The 16,497-nt window shown below is 41.6% G+C and overlaps 1 protein-coding gene across 6 annotated transcripts in view; it reads right to left on the reverse strand.

Annotated features, from left to right (window-relative positions):
* The window catches only part of MCTP2 (multiple C2 and transmembrane domain containing 2), a 309,598-nt gene that overhangs the window by 206,973 nt on the left and 86,128 nt on the right, over positions 1-16,497 (reverse strand). For all 6 annotated transcript variants that reach the window (XM_023727880.1, XM_023727882.1, XM_004372664.2 and 3 more), the window contains exons 3-4: positions 11,222-11,284; positions 9,566-9,674 (exon numbers count right to left, since the gene is read on the reverse strand). In XM_023727880.1, coding sequence (XP_023583648.1) covers positions 9,566-9,674; positions 11,222-11,284 — 172 coding nt within the window. The remainder of the gene's footprint in view (positions 1-9,565; positions 9,675-11,221; positions 11,285-16,497) is intronic.

Consider the following 16,497-nt stretch of genomic DNA (forward strand, 5'->3'; position numbering starts at 1 on the left):
GGTTGGGCAAGAACGAACTGAGAGATAAACGATGCCTCAGACAGAGAGCAGAAAGACAGAGGTGGCCGTGACTCTCCTCATGTAGATGGCTAGAGAAGGTGGAGCTCAAGACACTGCCTGGACATTGTAAAGTGTTCAAGGAAGGCTCCTTGTTAGCAAGACCACTCTAGCAACTGAAGTTGCCCAGCAACAAATGGGGCTGCTTCATTTAACACTGAGATTCCTGATACTGGATCCATTTTAGTAGAGGCTGAAGGACCGCATGCCAGAGATTCAAAGAAAATTCTTGAAGGAACTGCAAAATGACCTGTAAGGAGAAATTTTTTAAGCCACACTTATGAAGCTACATAGTTAAAAGTTCCCAGTCTTAAACAATACCATTCTTATAACTGTGATTACTCATGAATATATAGGCATGTTTATGATAAATTGTCATTACTTACTCACTTCAGTTTTTTTAATCAGTTAAGTACTTGACCACTAGTCTAAAAGGTTGGCAGTTCGAACCCACCCAGAGGCTCCTGGGAAGACAGGCCTGGAGATCTGCTTCCGAAAGGTCACAGCCATGAAAACCCAATGGAGTACAGTTCTCTGCACGCATGGAGTCGTCATGAGTTCAAACTGACTCAAAGGCAACCAATCACAACTAACAAGGTTTCGCTGTGCATATTCAGATGAAAATGTACGTCATGTTCAAGGGACAGAGTGGTTGACAACTGAAGACATCAGGCTGCCCTGAATGCAATTAAGAAATATGCCTCCTTTCCCGACACCATAAATGAGGCTCCCTCCTGATTCTATCCAAAGACCAATTAGCAAATTTGTGGTTTAGCAAACTTAACCAAAGATTCCAGAAAATCTCAAAATCCTAGCTTGATAAACTATTGAACAAGCCAGGCCCATGTCTGAACCAGAGAAAAAGGGGATTTAACTAAGGCAGAAGTTCCATAGTCCTTTACACCAACAATGTCTGGTTTCCAGCCCCTGGTTGATGGCAGAGAGAGGGAGTTCCGATTACTGAGTGGCTTCTTCCCAGATGGAACAAGTGGCTAAAAGATTCCAGTCCTTACTCACAAACCCTGTAAGTTCCTTTTCACGTCTTTTCTTGAGGTTTGCTGGAACTGTATTTTCCTGAGACGGGTACTATGAATTTTCACTTCACTGCCCAGTGAAAACAAAGAAATTTCATTTTCACTACCGAATATTTCTAGATTTTTCTGACTGCAACAATCAGCTATCGTTCCATACCCATGCAACCGGAAACATATTACAGAATGAATATTGCAAATTCACAGATAATTCAAAAGTGCTCTTATATTCAGTACTTCGGCATATCACACAGTTTTCTGTACCTATGTTAACTGCATCAAGACCATATAGAATTATGTTTAGAGAATATAATTAAGCGTGAGACCAAGGCTGAAGAGCAAATAGGCCATGAGGAAAAGCCCCAGGAAAACAAAGTGCTGCGGCTAATAGAGAGCTAAACTTCTATCCACCAGGAGAAACACATGTTCCTCCTCATGTGCCAACATCCACTGGTAGATAGTGGCTGCCTAGAGCAACGGTTCTCAAAGTACAGTACCTGGACCAGCAACATCAGCATCAGCATCACCTGGGAATCTGTCAGAAATGCAAATTCTTGCTCCCCACCCCAGACCTACTGCACCAGACACTCTGGCCATGGGGCCCAGAAATCTGTGTTTTAAGAAGCCTTCCAGGTTGTTCTGATGCTCACTTAAGTCAGAGTTGACTGGTCCAAAGGACCGAAGGACTATATTGGAGAAAATGCTGCATTGATACATAATACTGGCCCCTGACAAAGGAGGAGGGTATGGCAGCATGTGTGCCAGTAATTATGATCCCTGTCTAAAACCATAGTGGACACTCAAATGCTGACTTACCTTGAATAGGTTCTTGAACATACCGTGATCACTAACTTAATACTTCTGGTAAATCAATCAGAAATCAACATAGTCACATGATAGAAAGCCACACAATGCCCACAAAGTATAGAAAAAGAATTTGCTAGTAGAGAACTATTTTCTTAATAGATAGTGCTTAATCTTCTCAATAAAGAAAACAGGGGCAATTGCTACCAGTTCCAAAAGAAACCGATGCACAAACAGCACAGTTTATCACCTAGATTCCTTATCAGCCATTTATACTTGGATCATGTTAGGCTTGTACAAGACAAAAGCCTAATTCTTGTACAATATTCTCATTTTGATGAAATTATGCACTCAAGGATGACGATTTCTGGGGCTGAAGCACAGGCTGGGGTCTACCCTTTGGCCCCAAACAGCAAGGTATGGAGTAAGTACACAGAAACTCTACTGTGTAATTCATTCTTCATCATTGAATTAAGTTCACTGACAATCTACCAGGAATCTGCTGTCATCGTAACGGTATAACATATCAAGGGTTCAGCCAGAGAGTTGAATAAATAAGGGAGAAGGAATCAGAAAAGATAGAAGAAACTGGAAAAGGGGCAGTTGCCATGAAGAAATTCAGGGCCTGTGTACCCTCCCCAGGAACACACTATCAGGAAAATGACAATTTACAACAGAACACAGACTTCTAAAGGTTTCAAAACATTTTCTGCATAGAAAAGTTAAATACACTCTCCCTAGAACACTTTTCTAGTCTCCATATCAGTTGTCCCTAAATGAGCTTGACAACGATTACTATTTGACAAAGCACCCACTGGACACTGTGCTGGTTCAGAGCAAGAGTCAGGATATTTGTGGGAGACATCTTTATGCTGGTTTATAATCATGTCCCATTAGATGTTATTTCAGGTATGAATTTGACAAGAAAAGGGACCTACAAAAATGAGAAAAGGGAATGTTCACTACTTGAAAAAATCTACCGATAAGACTGTACATGTTATACATTGAATTGTGTCCCCCAAAAAGATACGTTCAAGTCCCTATACTACTGAATGTGTGCTGTTTGGAAATAGGGTCTTTGAAGTTGTTACCAGCTAGGTTAACATGAGGTCATACTGGAGTAAAACCAAAAGACTAAACCCGTTGCCGTCAAGTCAATTCCGACTCATAGCGGCTCTACAGGACAGAGTAGAACTGCCCCATAGCGTTTCCAAGGAGCAGCTGGTGGATTAAAAACTGCCAACCTTTAGGTTAGCAGCCCAGCTCTCTTAACCACTGCACCAACAGGGCTCCCGTACTGGAGTAGGGGAGCCCTTATCCTATATGACTGGTGTCCTTATCAAAGAAGAGAAGATACACAGAGACAGAGAGACAGAAGAGGAACGCTATGTGATGCTGCAGCTGCAAGCCAGGGAATGCCTGGAGCTACCAGAAGCTCAGAGAAAAGCATGGAACAGATTCTCCCTCAGAGCCTCAGAAAAAATCATCACGGCTGACACCCTGATCTCAAACTTCTTGCCTCCAGAACTGTGAGACAAAAAGTGTCTGCTGTTTAAAGCCACTCATGTTGTGGTATTGTACTGTGGCAGCCCTAGAAAACTAAGACAGTACTTAATGACAAGGTTTTTATAAGTTTCTGAGATATGTGTTTTATTTTGAAATTAAATGCATGGATGATATACAATGAAGAATTCTCATTTTCTTCTTGAAAGGGAGGAATTGGATCAGGATAGAAGACCAAGCACATATACAAATATACCCACCTACTCTAACTGCCTCAACCCATTTAAAATAACATAAAATAATTTTCTATTAAAATGAATGTTTATAATAATGCTAGACCACAAGAAAGTACACACTGATAGATAGTAATTTATGCTTTTGATACAAAACACTATGTCTCAACATGCAGAACATGAAAATTTTCACCATTTGAAAGTGCTACATGTGAGAAAAATGTGTTACAAAGAGAACAGACAATATTTTTATTTACGGGAAAAAAAAAGAGTAGGCTTACTTTAATACAGCCTTGAGAGATGGAAGACCGGTGAAATCAGACAGATGGAGGAACCCATAGGCTAAAACATGAGCAGGAGATGATCAATGCAAAAGGTTGATGGGCCAGGGAGGATGGAAGGAGCAAGTAGGAGGGTATGTAGCAGGTGAAGTGGGGATGCTCCAAACTTAGAGGCTGCAGATACAGCAACAGCGCAGGGCCTGGGCAACTACCAGGGTGACTGGTTGTCACAGCATATGCAACCAATGAGCCAGGGCTACTCCTTCCCCTTTCTGTCAATCAATGACCAGCAAAGGCACCTGACAGCAAGCAAGAACAATGAACATGGGCAGAAAGCCAGAGGGGAGGGCTTGAATGGCAGGTGATAACCAGAGGCTAGCGATTACCAGGAAGAATGGGGAGAAGCCAGCCTGAACTACTGGCTCACCCTGTCCAGCTGCATGTCTCAACCCTTCCCAGCATCACTGAGGGCGGGACACTTTCGGCAAAAATAGCATCCACAGGTGGTGAAACAGGGACATGCAAATAAAAAGATGAGTACACCTCTCTAAAGCATCCAACAGGCAGAGGAAACTTATGTCGTAAGGAAGAGACAGCAAATACAGCAAACTCATATCCAAGAGACAAAGCACCAAGTAGGAGGTTCTAAAATGTGCAATTAATTTAAATGTGCAATTAATTTAAATGTGCAATTAATATTCTCAAGAAAGGAGATGGTATCTCATTCATGGAACAAAAAATAGACTTATGAAAATGAAAAATACGCAAAAATAAATTTTTAAAGCCAATATATTAGATGAGTGACTTTTGAGCAGGGTAATAAACAGATCAAAAAAAAAACAAGGAAACAAAAAAAGACAACTGAAATGGCAACTCTATGAATGAGTCACACAGCACAACAGTTACAGTGGACAAGAAAATGAGTAAAAAAATGAGCAAGATCAAGCCGAGGAATTATTCCTGAAAAGAAAAAATAATGGGGAGGGTCTTAGTTATCTAGTGCCACTATAACAGAAATATCACAAGTGGATGACTTTAACAGACACTTATTTCCTCACAATTTAGCAGGCTAGAAGTATGAATTCAGGGCATCGGCTCTACAGGAAGCCTTTCTCTCTCTGTAGGCTCTGGGGGGAAGGTCCTTGTCTCTTCTGAGCTTCTGCTCCTGGGCAATCTTCATGTGGCTTGGCATCTCTCTTCCCCCATCCCTGCTTGCCAGCTGACTTGTTTAATCTCTTTCATATATCAAAAGAGATTGACTCAAAATACACCCTATAATAATCCTGTCTCATTTACATAACAAAGACAACCCATTCCCAAACGAGATTACAAACACAGGCATAGAGACTAGGATTTACAAAACATATTTTTTGGGGACACAATTCAATCCATAATATTCCACCCTTTGGTCCCCAAATGTTCCTGCTCTTCCCACATGCAAAACACATTCATTCTATCACATCATCCCCAAAATCTTAAATCAGCACCAAATCAAAAATCTCATCTTCTGAATCATCAGTATCAAATAGGGGTAAGGCTTTAGGCCTATTCCATCCTGGGGCAAAATTCCTCTTCATCTGTGAAACTATGAAATCTAGACTACAAATTATCTGTTTTTAAAATACAACATTGTAACAGGCACAAGATAGACATTTCCATTACAAATGGGAGAAACTGGAGAGAAAGTAGGGCTAATGGGGACCAAACAAGTCCAAGACCCAGCAGAAGAAACTACATTAGCTCTCAAGGCTTGAAAATAATCCTCTGTGCTCTGAGACCATATGCAATTGCTCTGTGCTCCAGACTCTGAGTGTTGGCCATGCTCTCTGAATTTTGGGTGAGGGCACCTCGGCCCTGGGCTTCAGCTCTGCTTTCCAGGCCCTCTGGGACAGCAACTCTGCTCCCTTGGCTTTGGGTGGCCCCATTATCCTAGTCTCTGAGTGGCCACCCTACCCCTTCGGCCCTGGCAGGCTCCATTCTTCTGTCCCTTGGGTGTGGCAGCCCCGCCCCCATCCCTCTGGCAGCCCCACACTCTGAATCCGAGTTGGCAAAGAACCAACTATTTGAAACCTAGAAGGCTATGGCCCCACCCTTTGAGATCCAGGAGTCTGAGGTCCTACCCTTTGAAATAGAGAGGGCCCTGCTTCCCATGTTCCTTCCAACAGTTTTGCTGATCTCTGAGCTGCTCCAGGGATGGTCCTCTTCTTTTCTTAAAGGACAAAAGATATAGCTCTTTTGGCCTGTTTCCTGCCTGTAAAATTCCAAGAGGCAAACAGAGTTCTTTCCTTTTGTTCTTTCTCTGTCCCCTTCAGTCTAAGCTGATGGGTTTTCTGCTGTGGCAGCTGGTTAGACTCATCAGTCACAGGATCAATCTCTTTAACAAAAGATTGTGTAGACACGTCCCTAGTGAACATTCTAGGACATGTGTCCTTCATTTGTACAACAGAATTTTCCAAATCTTTAAGTTTTGTTTTCGTTTTGCACAGTTCGTTAAGTCCATTTCTTTCCTCTTGCTTTTTACTATAAGTGGCAAGTAGAAACCATGGGGCCACTTTAAGATCTTGCTTAGAAATCTCATCTGCCAGATACCCAGGTTCATCATATGCAAGTTCTACCTTCCACCAAATATTTGAACACAATTCAGACAAGTTCTTTGCCACTGCATAAAAAGCATCACCCTTCCTCCACTGTCCAGTCACATGTTCATCATTTTCTTTTAAAGTCTCACCAGAAGCACATTTAACTTCCGCATTTCTAGAAACATTCTATTGCTGGTGCCGTATGTATTCTCTAAGATGATAGAGGCTTTCGTCTTAGAAAGAGACTTTCTCTGTAGCTCTCCTCACATCCTTCTGAGCCCTCATCAGAATTGCCTTTGACATCATAATTCTACCAACAGTCTTTTCAAGGCAACCTATGCTTTTACTATTAGGTGCCTTGAAACTCTTCCAGCCTCTACCCATTACCCAATCCTAAAACTGCTTCCACATTATAGGTGTCAGTTAGAGCAGCACCCCACTCTCGGCACCAAATTGTTAGTTAATCTAGTGCTGCTATAACAGAAATACCACAAGTGGATGGATTTAACAAAAATAAATTTATTTCCTCACATTTTAGGAGGCTAGAAGTCCAAATTCAGGGTGCCAGCTCTAGGGGAAGCCTTTCACTCTCTGTCAGCTCTGGAGGAAGGTCCTTGTCTCTTCCGAGCTTCTGTTCCTGGGCAATCTTAATGTGGCTTGGCATTTCTCTACCCCCATCTCCACTTACTAGCTGGTTTATTTAATTTCTTTTATATCTCAAAAGAGATTGACTCAATATATACCTTACACTAATCCTGTCTCATTTATATAACAAAGACAACCCATCCCCAAACTGGATTATAACTGCAGGCATAGAGGCTAAGATTTACAACAAATATTTCTGGAGGGCACAGTTTAATCCATAATAGGGAGAATGCAAAAATAAAAAAGCTAAGAGACATGGAAGACAGATCAAAGGGTCTATAAGCTTCTTTGTTCATTTAATACATGTTCTACAACAGGAGAGGAAGCAATAGGAGAAAGTGACCATGTGCTGAAGAAAGACACAAAACACTTTAGAATAAAAGGTTCCAACTACTAAAAAGAATAAATCAGAACAGATCATAAAGGAAAGGACAGATACACTTGCCTACAATGAAACGTAAACCTCTGAAGGACAACAGAGGCCATAAAATTTTGAGATAAACAACAGACTGGGAGAAAAATATTTGTAACACATAACAAAAAAATGTTAGTGGTAAAAATTGAAAAGAATTACAAAAATTTAGAAGAAAACACACAATTGAAAACTGGCCAAAGGATACAGGTACAAATTTACAGAAGAAATACAAATGAAAAGTAAATTTAAAATCATGCTTATCATCGTAGTTATCCAAGAAGGACAAATCAGAACAAAGACAGCCCATACTTGACCTGTGAGACTAACAAAAACTATGAATTTCTGTTATAGCAGCACTAGATAACTAAGACAGAATTTAGTACCGAGAGTAGGGTGCTGCTCTAACAGATACTTAAGCAAATAGTCAGTGCTGACAAGATCCAAACAAACCAAACTCATTGCCATCGAGTTGATTTCAACTCATAGCGACCCTAGAGGACAGAGTAGAACTGCCCCATTGGGTTTCCAAGGAGTGCCTGGTGGATTCTAACTGCCAACCTTTTGGTTAGCAGCCAAACTCTTAACCACTACACCACCAGGATTTCTGACAAGGAGACAGGGACCACATAACATGTTGTAGGAGAGGACATGTGTACATTTTGGAGGGCAATTTGCCAGTATCTCCTCAATATAAAAACACACATCTCTAGGATCCTGTAATTATCCTTCTAGGCTCTGTCCTAGCTGCTAACAACAGTTAAACTTTAAGTGAGTGCTAGGACCAGACACAGTTTTCAAGCTTTATATCAATTAATATCTTTAGTCTTCTTAATAGCCTACAAATTAGGTTAATATTACTATCTTTGTTTTACAAGTGAGGAACCTAAGGCACAGAGGGGTCAAGGAACATTTCTTAAAGAAAACAGGAATAAGTGGCGAAGCCAAGATTTGAATCCAAGCAGTCTGTTCCCCACAGCTCACTCTGTAGTTTTTGTCTCTGTGCACAGAGGCATACACAAATTGTTCATTGCAGCATCACTTACACTGCTCAGAAAGTAGGGGAAAAAATCCTCATCAGTAGAGGAATAGATAAACTAATATATATCATATTAGGGAACAATATGTAGCATTTAGAAGAAAGGAAGTAATTTACATGAAAAAATACAGTCAATCTGGATATTGTGATGTGGAAAAAAGCCGACTGCAGAAAAATATGGACATTATAGACCATTTTAGCTCATTATATATAGATAAACACCACAACAGCAAACTTGTTGCCGTCAAGCCAATTCTGACTCACAGCAACACTACAGTACAGAGTAGAACTGCCCCATAGGGTTTCCTAGGCTGTAATCTTTACAGAAGCAGACTGCCACATCTTTCTCCCATGGAGCAGCTGGTGTGTTCTAACCACCGACCTTTATGGTTAGCAGCTGAACGCTTAACCACCGCACCACCAGGGCACCTATATATAGATAAAACCAAACCCATCGCCATCGAGTCAATTCTGACTCATAGTGACCCTCTAGATATTGACAAATAGATACACATAGGACCATGCGGAATAGGTGAACAAAGTAATCACAAACAGATAACCCATGCTACCCTGACGGAGTCCAGTGGGATTTCAGAACAGGAAGGGAGGATGGTCCAAAGGGCATTTCCATTTAATTGTATGTTTGATTACACTAAGGGTGTATTCATGTCTCTTTCATGGATAATTAAAATCAAGGAAGCATTTCCTTGAACAGTTGCTACGTATCAAGCAAAGAGCTTTCATGGTTATCTTATTTCATTCTAATACAACTTTATGTGATTATCATTATTATTAGTTTTAAACTTGGAAAGGATAGTATGATTCAGTGTATTTAACTTAAGTTCCTTGATACCTGGAGAGGCTTAGATTTGAGCTCTGGTCTGTTGTACACCCGGCTGAGATGGAGAAAGTTGAGTAACAATGCCAATTCAACCGTAGAAAGAGGTTTATAGGCTACAGTGTAACAGACACAGCCCTTACCACAGCGGTCTCGGATGACGAGGTTCCGACCTTCCTTCAGGTGTATGGTGAGGAGGTATGCAAAAGGGCTGGGGAGGTTACTCAAGCCATCGCCGGCTTCCCCGAGAGTCTGCACAGAATGAGAAGCCAGTTAAGTTAGTATATCTTGAGCCAAGCAAGAGAATTTCATAGACATTTAAGAAGAAAAAAAAAAAGGGAAGTGCTATGGATTGAACTGTGTCCTCCAAAAATGTGTTGTAAATCCTAACCTCTAAGCCTATGGTTATAATCCCATTTAGGAACGGGCTGATTTGCTATGCTAATGATACAGTATTAGTGTAAGGTATGTCTTAAGTCAATCTCTTCTGTGATATAAAAGAGATTAAACACAAGTTATGGAGCAAGGAAGAGGGAAGAGAGACAACAGGCCACATGAAGACCGCCCAGGAGCAGAAGCTCAAAGAGACAAGAACCTCCCTCCAAGGCCAACAGAGACAAAGCCTGGCCCTAGAGTTGGCAACCTGAATTTGGACTTCCAGCCTCCCAAACTGTGAGAGAATAAATTTCCGTTGGTTAAAGTCGTCCACTTGTGGTATTTCTGTTATAGCAGCACTAGATGACTAAGACAGTCACTACGATGGAAAATTTTCAAGTGTCATTTCCAACTCCCACACACTTTGATAACTTGGTTACACTATTTTACTAACATGTTAAGACTCACATTTCTCCTCAGAAGGATTTTATCAGAATTCAGAGGCAATCATAATCGTATCTTTGCAAGACGAACTTTCCATGAAGAAACAGATAAGTGGAAGGCCAAAATCTGAAACGCTCTTCAGCTCCTTTATTTACTGCAGGGTTCTCGAGCCTTTATTTGATGACTCAGGGTGCAGCTCGGAGGCAGGAAATAGCATGCAGAGGGTGCCACTTTGGGGCTAGCTCCCACAGAATATGTGGTTACACTTCCAAGCTCCAATGTAAATGCCTCCCTATTCTTCTCCTTGCTACCCAACAACCCCACCATGTTCTGGTAGACCTCTTCCAGATGTAATAAAAACATTTCACTTCACAACCACTCACCTAATCTCCTACTGAGCCCTGCTCTTGGCCTAGGACCCCATGGGACACACCCTGTCTCCACCTAGTGCTCCCCTTGGTTTTCCATATTTTTCTCCCATTCTCTGGCCCCACCATTGGTATATCATGGTCTTACCTCCCCCAACTCAGTTCACTGCCCTCTCCAGGAATGCATCAACTCCTACTAGCCATAATATCAAATTCAAGTCTATCTCTGCATAGTAATGAAATGAATCCAATTCAAGTTTTGAACCAGCTCATATTTCCATCCTTCCTCAAAGAGAAAGGACAAGTAAAATAATTTATTGTTCACTCATCTGACATTCAATTAATCGATTCTGTGGCTAAGTCGCCCTTGACCGCCTTCTTTTGAAAGTTTCCCCACCTGTGTTTCAAAGCACTTCAAAATGGCTTTGTCTCCTTTACTCTTTCACTCAATTTCATAGTGGCTGTATATTTTTAGAAGAATCTATTCCAGTCTGACAAATCAATAGACACTGAATTAATCTTTTCCAGCTATCATTCGCAAGGGCTGTTTTTCTGGGTGGATACAGTTCAGCTTTCTTTAGAAATAAGAGGCACGTAATCTTAAAAACTTACAGATTGTTCTTCAAAATGTTGGGATGTCATAGAAGCACTCAGATCACCACTTCTGCATAACTTCTATAAGAAAAAAGAAAGATAAAAAGCAATGGAAGATCAACTCATAAGGATTTATATTTCTGCCCACTGGGATTTTATCAGGATTCAGAAGTAATCATGATCACATTTTTGCAAGATTAACTTTCTAAGAAGAGTTAGAGAAGTAACATGCCAATATCCAAAACACTCTTGTTGTTAATTGCTGTTCAGATGACTTCAAACCGTGACAACCCCACGTACTACAAAATGAAACATGGCCCGATCCTGCGCCATCTTCACAAATGTTGATGTGTTTGACTTTATTGTTGCAGCCACTGTGTTTTTTGAATGCCTTCCCACCTAGGCATCTCATCTTCCAGCACAGTATCAGACAGTATTCTGTTGTGATCCACAAGGTTTTCATTGGCTAATTTTCAGAAGTAGATCACCAGGCCTTTATTCCTAATCTGTCTTAGTCTGGAAGCTCCACTGAAACCTGTCCACCATGGGTGACCCTACTGGTATTTCAAATATTGGTGGCATAGCTTCCAGCATCAGAGCAACATGAAAGGTGCCACATTACAACAAACTGACAGATGGGGGTGGGAAACACCCTGAACCTCATTTATTTACTACAGGATTCTTGAGTCTTTACTATATAACTCATGGGTGGAGCTCCAAGAGAGAAAATAGCATGAAGAGGTGCACCTTTACGGCTAGTTTTCTGAGGATATCCTTTATCTAATGTTTCACTTTGGAAATCTGACATTGCATATTCACTTTCAGGTATGTGTGCTGCCTCTCTGCATGTGTGGCAACAGGAGACGGCCTCAGGGGCAGCAGTCTGTCTCTGTCATCCCAGTCACTGATCATAAGTGGATGGGGCGGATTCTGCCCTCCCACTCTGCTGCACAGGCATCCGCAGTTCATCCAGGTGTTTACATAAGAGCAGCTTTGCTCTCGGTAAAGGAAGTGGAGCAGCAGGGCCATCCTGCCAGGTCCCTCCCAGTGTGGGCCCGCATGGCCCACAGCCTTAAAGGGAACTGTGTGGCTCAGGAACGGACGTCAGTCAAGTAGGAAACATTTCAAATGGGATCTGAAAGACCTTCTTCCAAATGTACCTTCACAGAACTGGCCACTGTCCAATCACCAACCAGAAAGTTTGACTCAACCAACGACATGAGAAAATGCAAATTCTAAACTAATGACCTCAGCTCAGAATGGGAGGTGTCTATGTTAACTAATTGAAAAATGTCTCAGATACTCAGGAAGTTATTCCACAGGGCAATGAAAGGTGCATTATTCAGTAGTTAAGACGAGATACGGCAGACTCAATTGCATCAGGTTTTATATGCACAAATGAGGGGTCCAGAACAGCTGGGGCACTTGGTGAAGGCTCCTAGGCTGAATGTGGGGAAGGCTGCTCGCGCAGAAAGGCAGTAGAGGGGATATGAGCATGTTGTCCGGCACATTAGCCAGGGCTGATTTCTCAGATGACAAAGAAGGGATTTTCCCCTCCAAAGAAGACTGGTGACTCTGAGGTTATGGGAAAATTTGGAGACTGGGAGTCAGCCTGCAGAGCTTGCTCGAATCACCACGAACTACTGCGGGTGGAGGTAGAGACGGGATGCTGACAACATGTTCTTTACCATCCAGAAGCAGGAATTAGAAAATTAGGGACTGGGCACAGTTCAGGGGTTCCTAGGGGGTGCACACGGTTAACAGGCTTGGCTGCTCACCAAAAGGTTGAGATTCAAATCCACCCAAAGGTGCCTTGGAAGAAAGGTCTGGTGATCTATTGGAAAATCAGTCACTGAATACTTTACAGAGCACAGCTCTACTTTGACACATGTGGGATCCCCATGAGTCAGAGTCGTCTCGACAGCAACTGGTTTTCGGGTACAATTCAGATATTCTGTCTAGGTAGGCTAGAAGGTAGGCTGCCCTTCTAAGACACTCTCTTTCTCTCAAGCAGATCCTCAGGGAGCCATAGAACCCTGCTCCAGAGCAGGAGGGCCATTTTCAGCCTCCAGGAAGGATAGTGCAGGGTTGCCAGCAAGCAGGGCTTTCTGTCAAGCAGCTCTGCATGCGGTGGCACCAGGAGGGGCTGCAACTGGACAGTACTGCAGATTGGCTGGGAGCCTCACAGTCTCTTAGCTGGGAGGAAGAGCAGCCCCACAGCTCTTTGTATTTGTGGTTCTCTCATTGTCTTCTTCCCCCATCCCCACTGCCCATCTAATGTCCCTCGGTTGTGAATATATTTTGTTCAATTTAGATTAATTCACACAGGAGGAAGACACTTTGACTTTTCTCAAAGAGCTCCCGTACTTCAGACACTATAATCCCAGCCACTGGAAGCAGCACCACCACCCAGTTAGAAAGAAGCCTAACTCTCTATGTGGGGACATGGCCTAATGGTGCAAGAAAGGAGCAGACACATCCTGGGTCAAACCACCTCCCCCCTCTGGTTCCCAGGTCTCATAATTTGTAGTATGTGTCAAAGGATACCCAAGTGAACTGGATAGGCTCATCTGAAGACTACCTCATGACAATGATCTAGAACCTTATTCAGTTTCCCATTTCAAAATATTTCTGCCCTGCTTTTGCATGCCTTTACACCGCACATGGTCATTTCCCACAAGTTCAGTCAATTCTTCTCCTGCCTGGTTTACAAAGCCAAGAAAGTTGGACCCATCCACCAAACGGAGAGCACGCAGAAACTTCTGCTGTCTGAGGGCCCCAGGCCTGAAAAGCCCCAGTTCTCATCCCCAGTGTTATGAACTGAATCAATGCTCCACTTAACCAGTCCTGTTTGAAGAGAGCTCCATACAACTACCTGCACTGGGATCAGAATTTCTATGTAAAGTGCGTGGGTATTAGTCAAGTGTCATGGCGGTCTGCTATCTTTGACTTGCAAGTAGAAGAATGGACAAATAGATGCTTATCCCAGTCACCCCTCAGGCCGGGCACAGCATATGCATTCTCCCACATGGGCCTCACTGTACTCAGTGATGTCACATAACCACCATCACTTACAGGCTCTCAAAAACGAACACTGAGCTTTAATGCAAACCTGTGGAAAGTCTTCCACTTACAACAACATGGAAATTAAATGGGAAGAACTACATTAATTCAACATTATGGCTGGTTTTACTCGCAGAAAAGTTGCAGAACTTAAAGTTATGGTTCCCACAGCCACTGTAACTGTCACACACCGTACATACACATGAAGGTAGGAAAGTGATCACCATAAAGAACAGCAGAAATGCTACTTATGCACAGGAGAGCCGAGTTACAGCCGTTAGGGGACTCATAACTTTGAATATACCCTACACTCTTGCATAGGGCCAAAAGCATTAGCCACCGAGTAGATGATCTATGATTTTTACCTCCTTCCAGACCTACTAACCAATCAGTGGGTTAGCTTTTCAATATGAACAGCATAATTAATTTTTCTCTCACCAAGAGTCCCTGATATACCACTATCATTAGAAGATTTTTTATGTTCTCAATAAACATAAGAACTCAAGCTTTTTGCGTTTTTTTAAACTTTATTTTGTAAATTAACCTGCTGTAAAATTGACTGTGTGTGTGTGTGTGTGTGTGTGTGTACAGTGCTGTAATTTTTAATACAAGCATATCATTGATGGTTCAGAGGTAGAATTCTCGCCTTCCATGTTGGAGACCCGCGTCCGATTCCTGGCCAATGTACCTCATGCACAGCCACCACCCATCTGTCAGTGGAGGCTTGCGTGTTGCTATAATGATGAACAGGTTTCAACAGAGCTTCCAGACTAAGAAAGACTAGGAAGAAAGGCCTGGAGATCTCCTTCCAAAAATCAGCCAATGAAAACCCTAAGGGTCACAGTGGAACACTGTTTGATCCGCAACCAATCATAGGGCCGGTGTGGGACTAGGCAGTGTTTCTTTATCTTATGAATGGGGTTGCCCTGAGTCAAGCTTTTAGGCAGCTAACAACATGTATTTGTGTAACCACCACTACAATCAGGGAACAGAACAGTTCCATCACCCAAAACTACCCCTTCCTGCTCTTCTATTGCAGTCAACTCTTCACTCAACCACTAGTCTGTGGCAACCATTAATCTGTTTTCACCATACAGTTTTACCTTTCAAAGAATCTCACACAAATGAAGTCATACAGCATATAATCTTATGCGACTAGTATCATTCACTCAGCATAATGTCTTTGAAATTCATCCAAGTTGTCATGTGTATCAATAACTTGTTCCTTTTTATTGATGAGTTATATTCCATTGCATAGATGTAGGACAGTTTGTTTATCTATTAAGCCTCCGGTCTTAATAAGTCCAAACAAATAAAGTGTTTTCAAATACATAACTAGGAAAAGAGAAATAATTTTGAATATTATCAATGCTGATACATTTTAATATGACAAAACTCTCTAATAACTTACAAACTTTCAGAAGTACAGCATTAGAACCTTAGCATGAAAATTTGTATGAAGTTAGTTATCTCTCACACAAATCTATGGCTGTCTTTCAGATTTTTTTTTCATTTTATTTATTTTGTTGTTGTTGATACTATACACAGCAAAACATACACGAATTCAACAGTATTTACATGAACAATTCAATCACACTGATTATATTCTTCGAGTTGTCCATTCTCACCTCTTTTCTGAGTTGTTTCTCCTTCATTAACATAAACTCACTGTCCCTAAAGTTCCTATCCTTTGAGTTGCTGTTGTCAACTTGATCCCATTTAGATAGTTCTTAAAAGAGTATTATGCTCAAGGCAGACATTTTTTACTTGTTAAGCTAAACTATTGTTTGGTTTTAAGAAGACTTCAGGGGATATTTTTTTTTTCCTTGTTATTATTATTATTTTTTAGTTGTACTTCAGGTGAAGGCTTACAGAACAAATAGTTTCTCATGAAACAGAAGTACACGTTGTTTTATGAAATTGCTTAACAACCCCACAACATATCAACCCTCTAACTTCTCAACTTTTTTTTTTTTGGTGACAATACACATAGCCAAAGATACACCATTTCAAAAATTTCTACATGCACAGTTCAGTGACATTGACTACGCTCTCCAATTGTGCTGTTATTCTCACTTAAGATGAAGGCTTACAGAACAAAATAGATTCTCATTTAACAGTTACTACAAATGTTGCCCTATGACAATGGTTAACAAACTCACAACACATCAACAATATCCTTATTCAACCTTGGGTTCCCTATCACCAGCTTCCTTGTCCCCTTCTGCTTT

Source organism: Trichechus manatus, unplaced genomic scaffold (assembly GCF_000243295.1).
Source record: "Trichechus manatus latirostris isolate Lorelei unplaced genomic scaffold, TriManLat1.0 scaffold00019, whole genome shotgun sequence".
In the NCBI taxonomy this organism is placed as follows: Eukaryota; Metazoa; Chordata; class Mammalia; order Sirenia; family Trichechidae; genus Trichechus; species Trichechus manatus.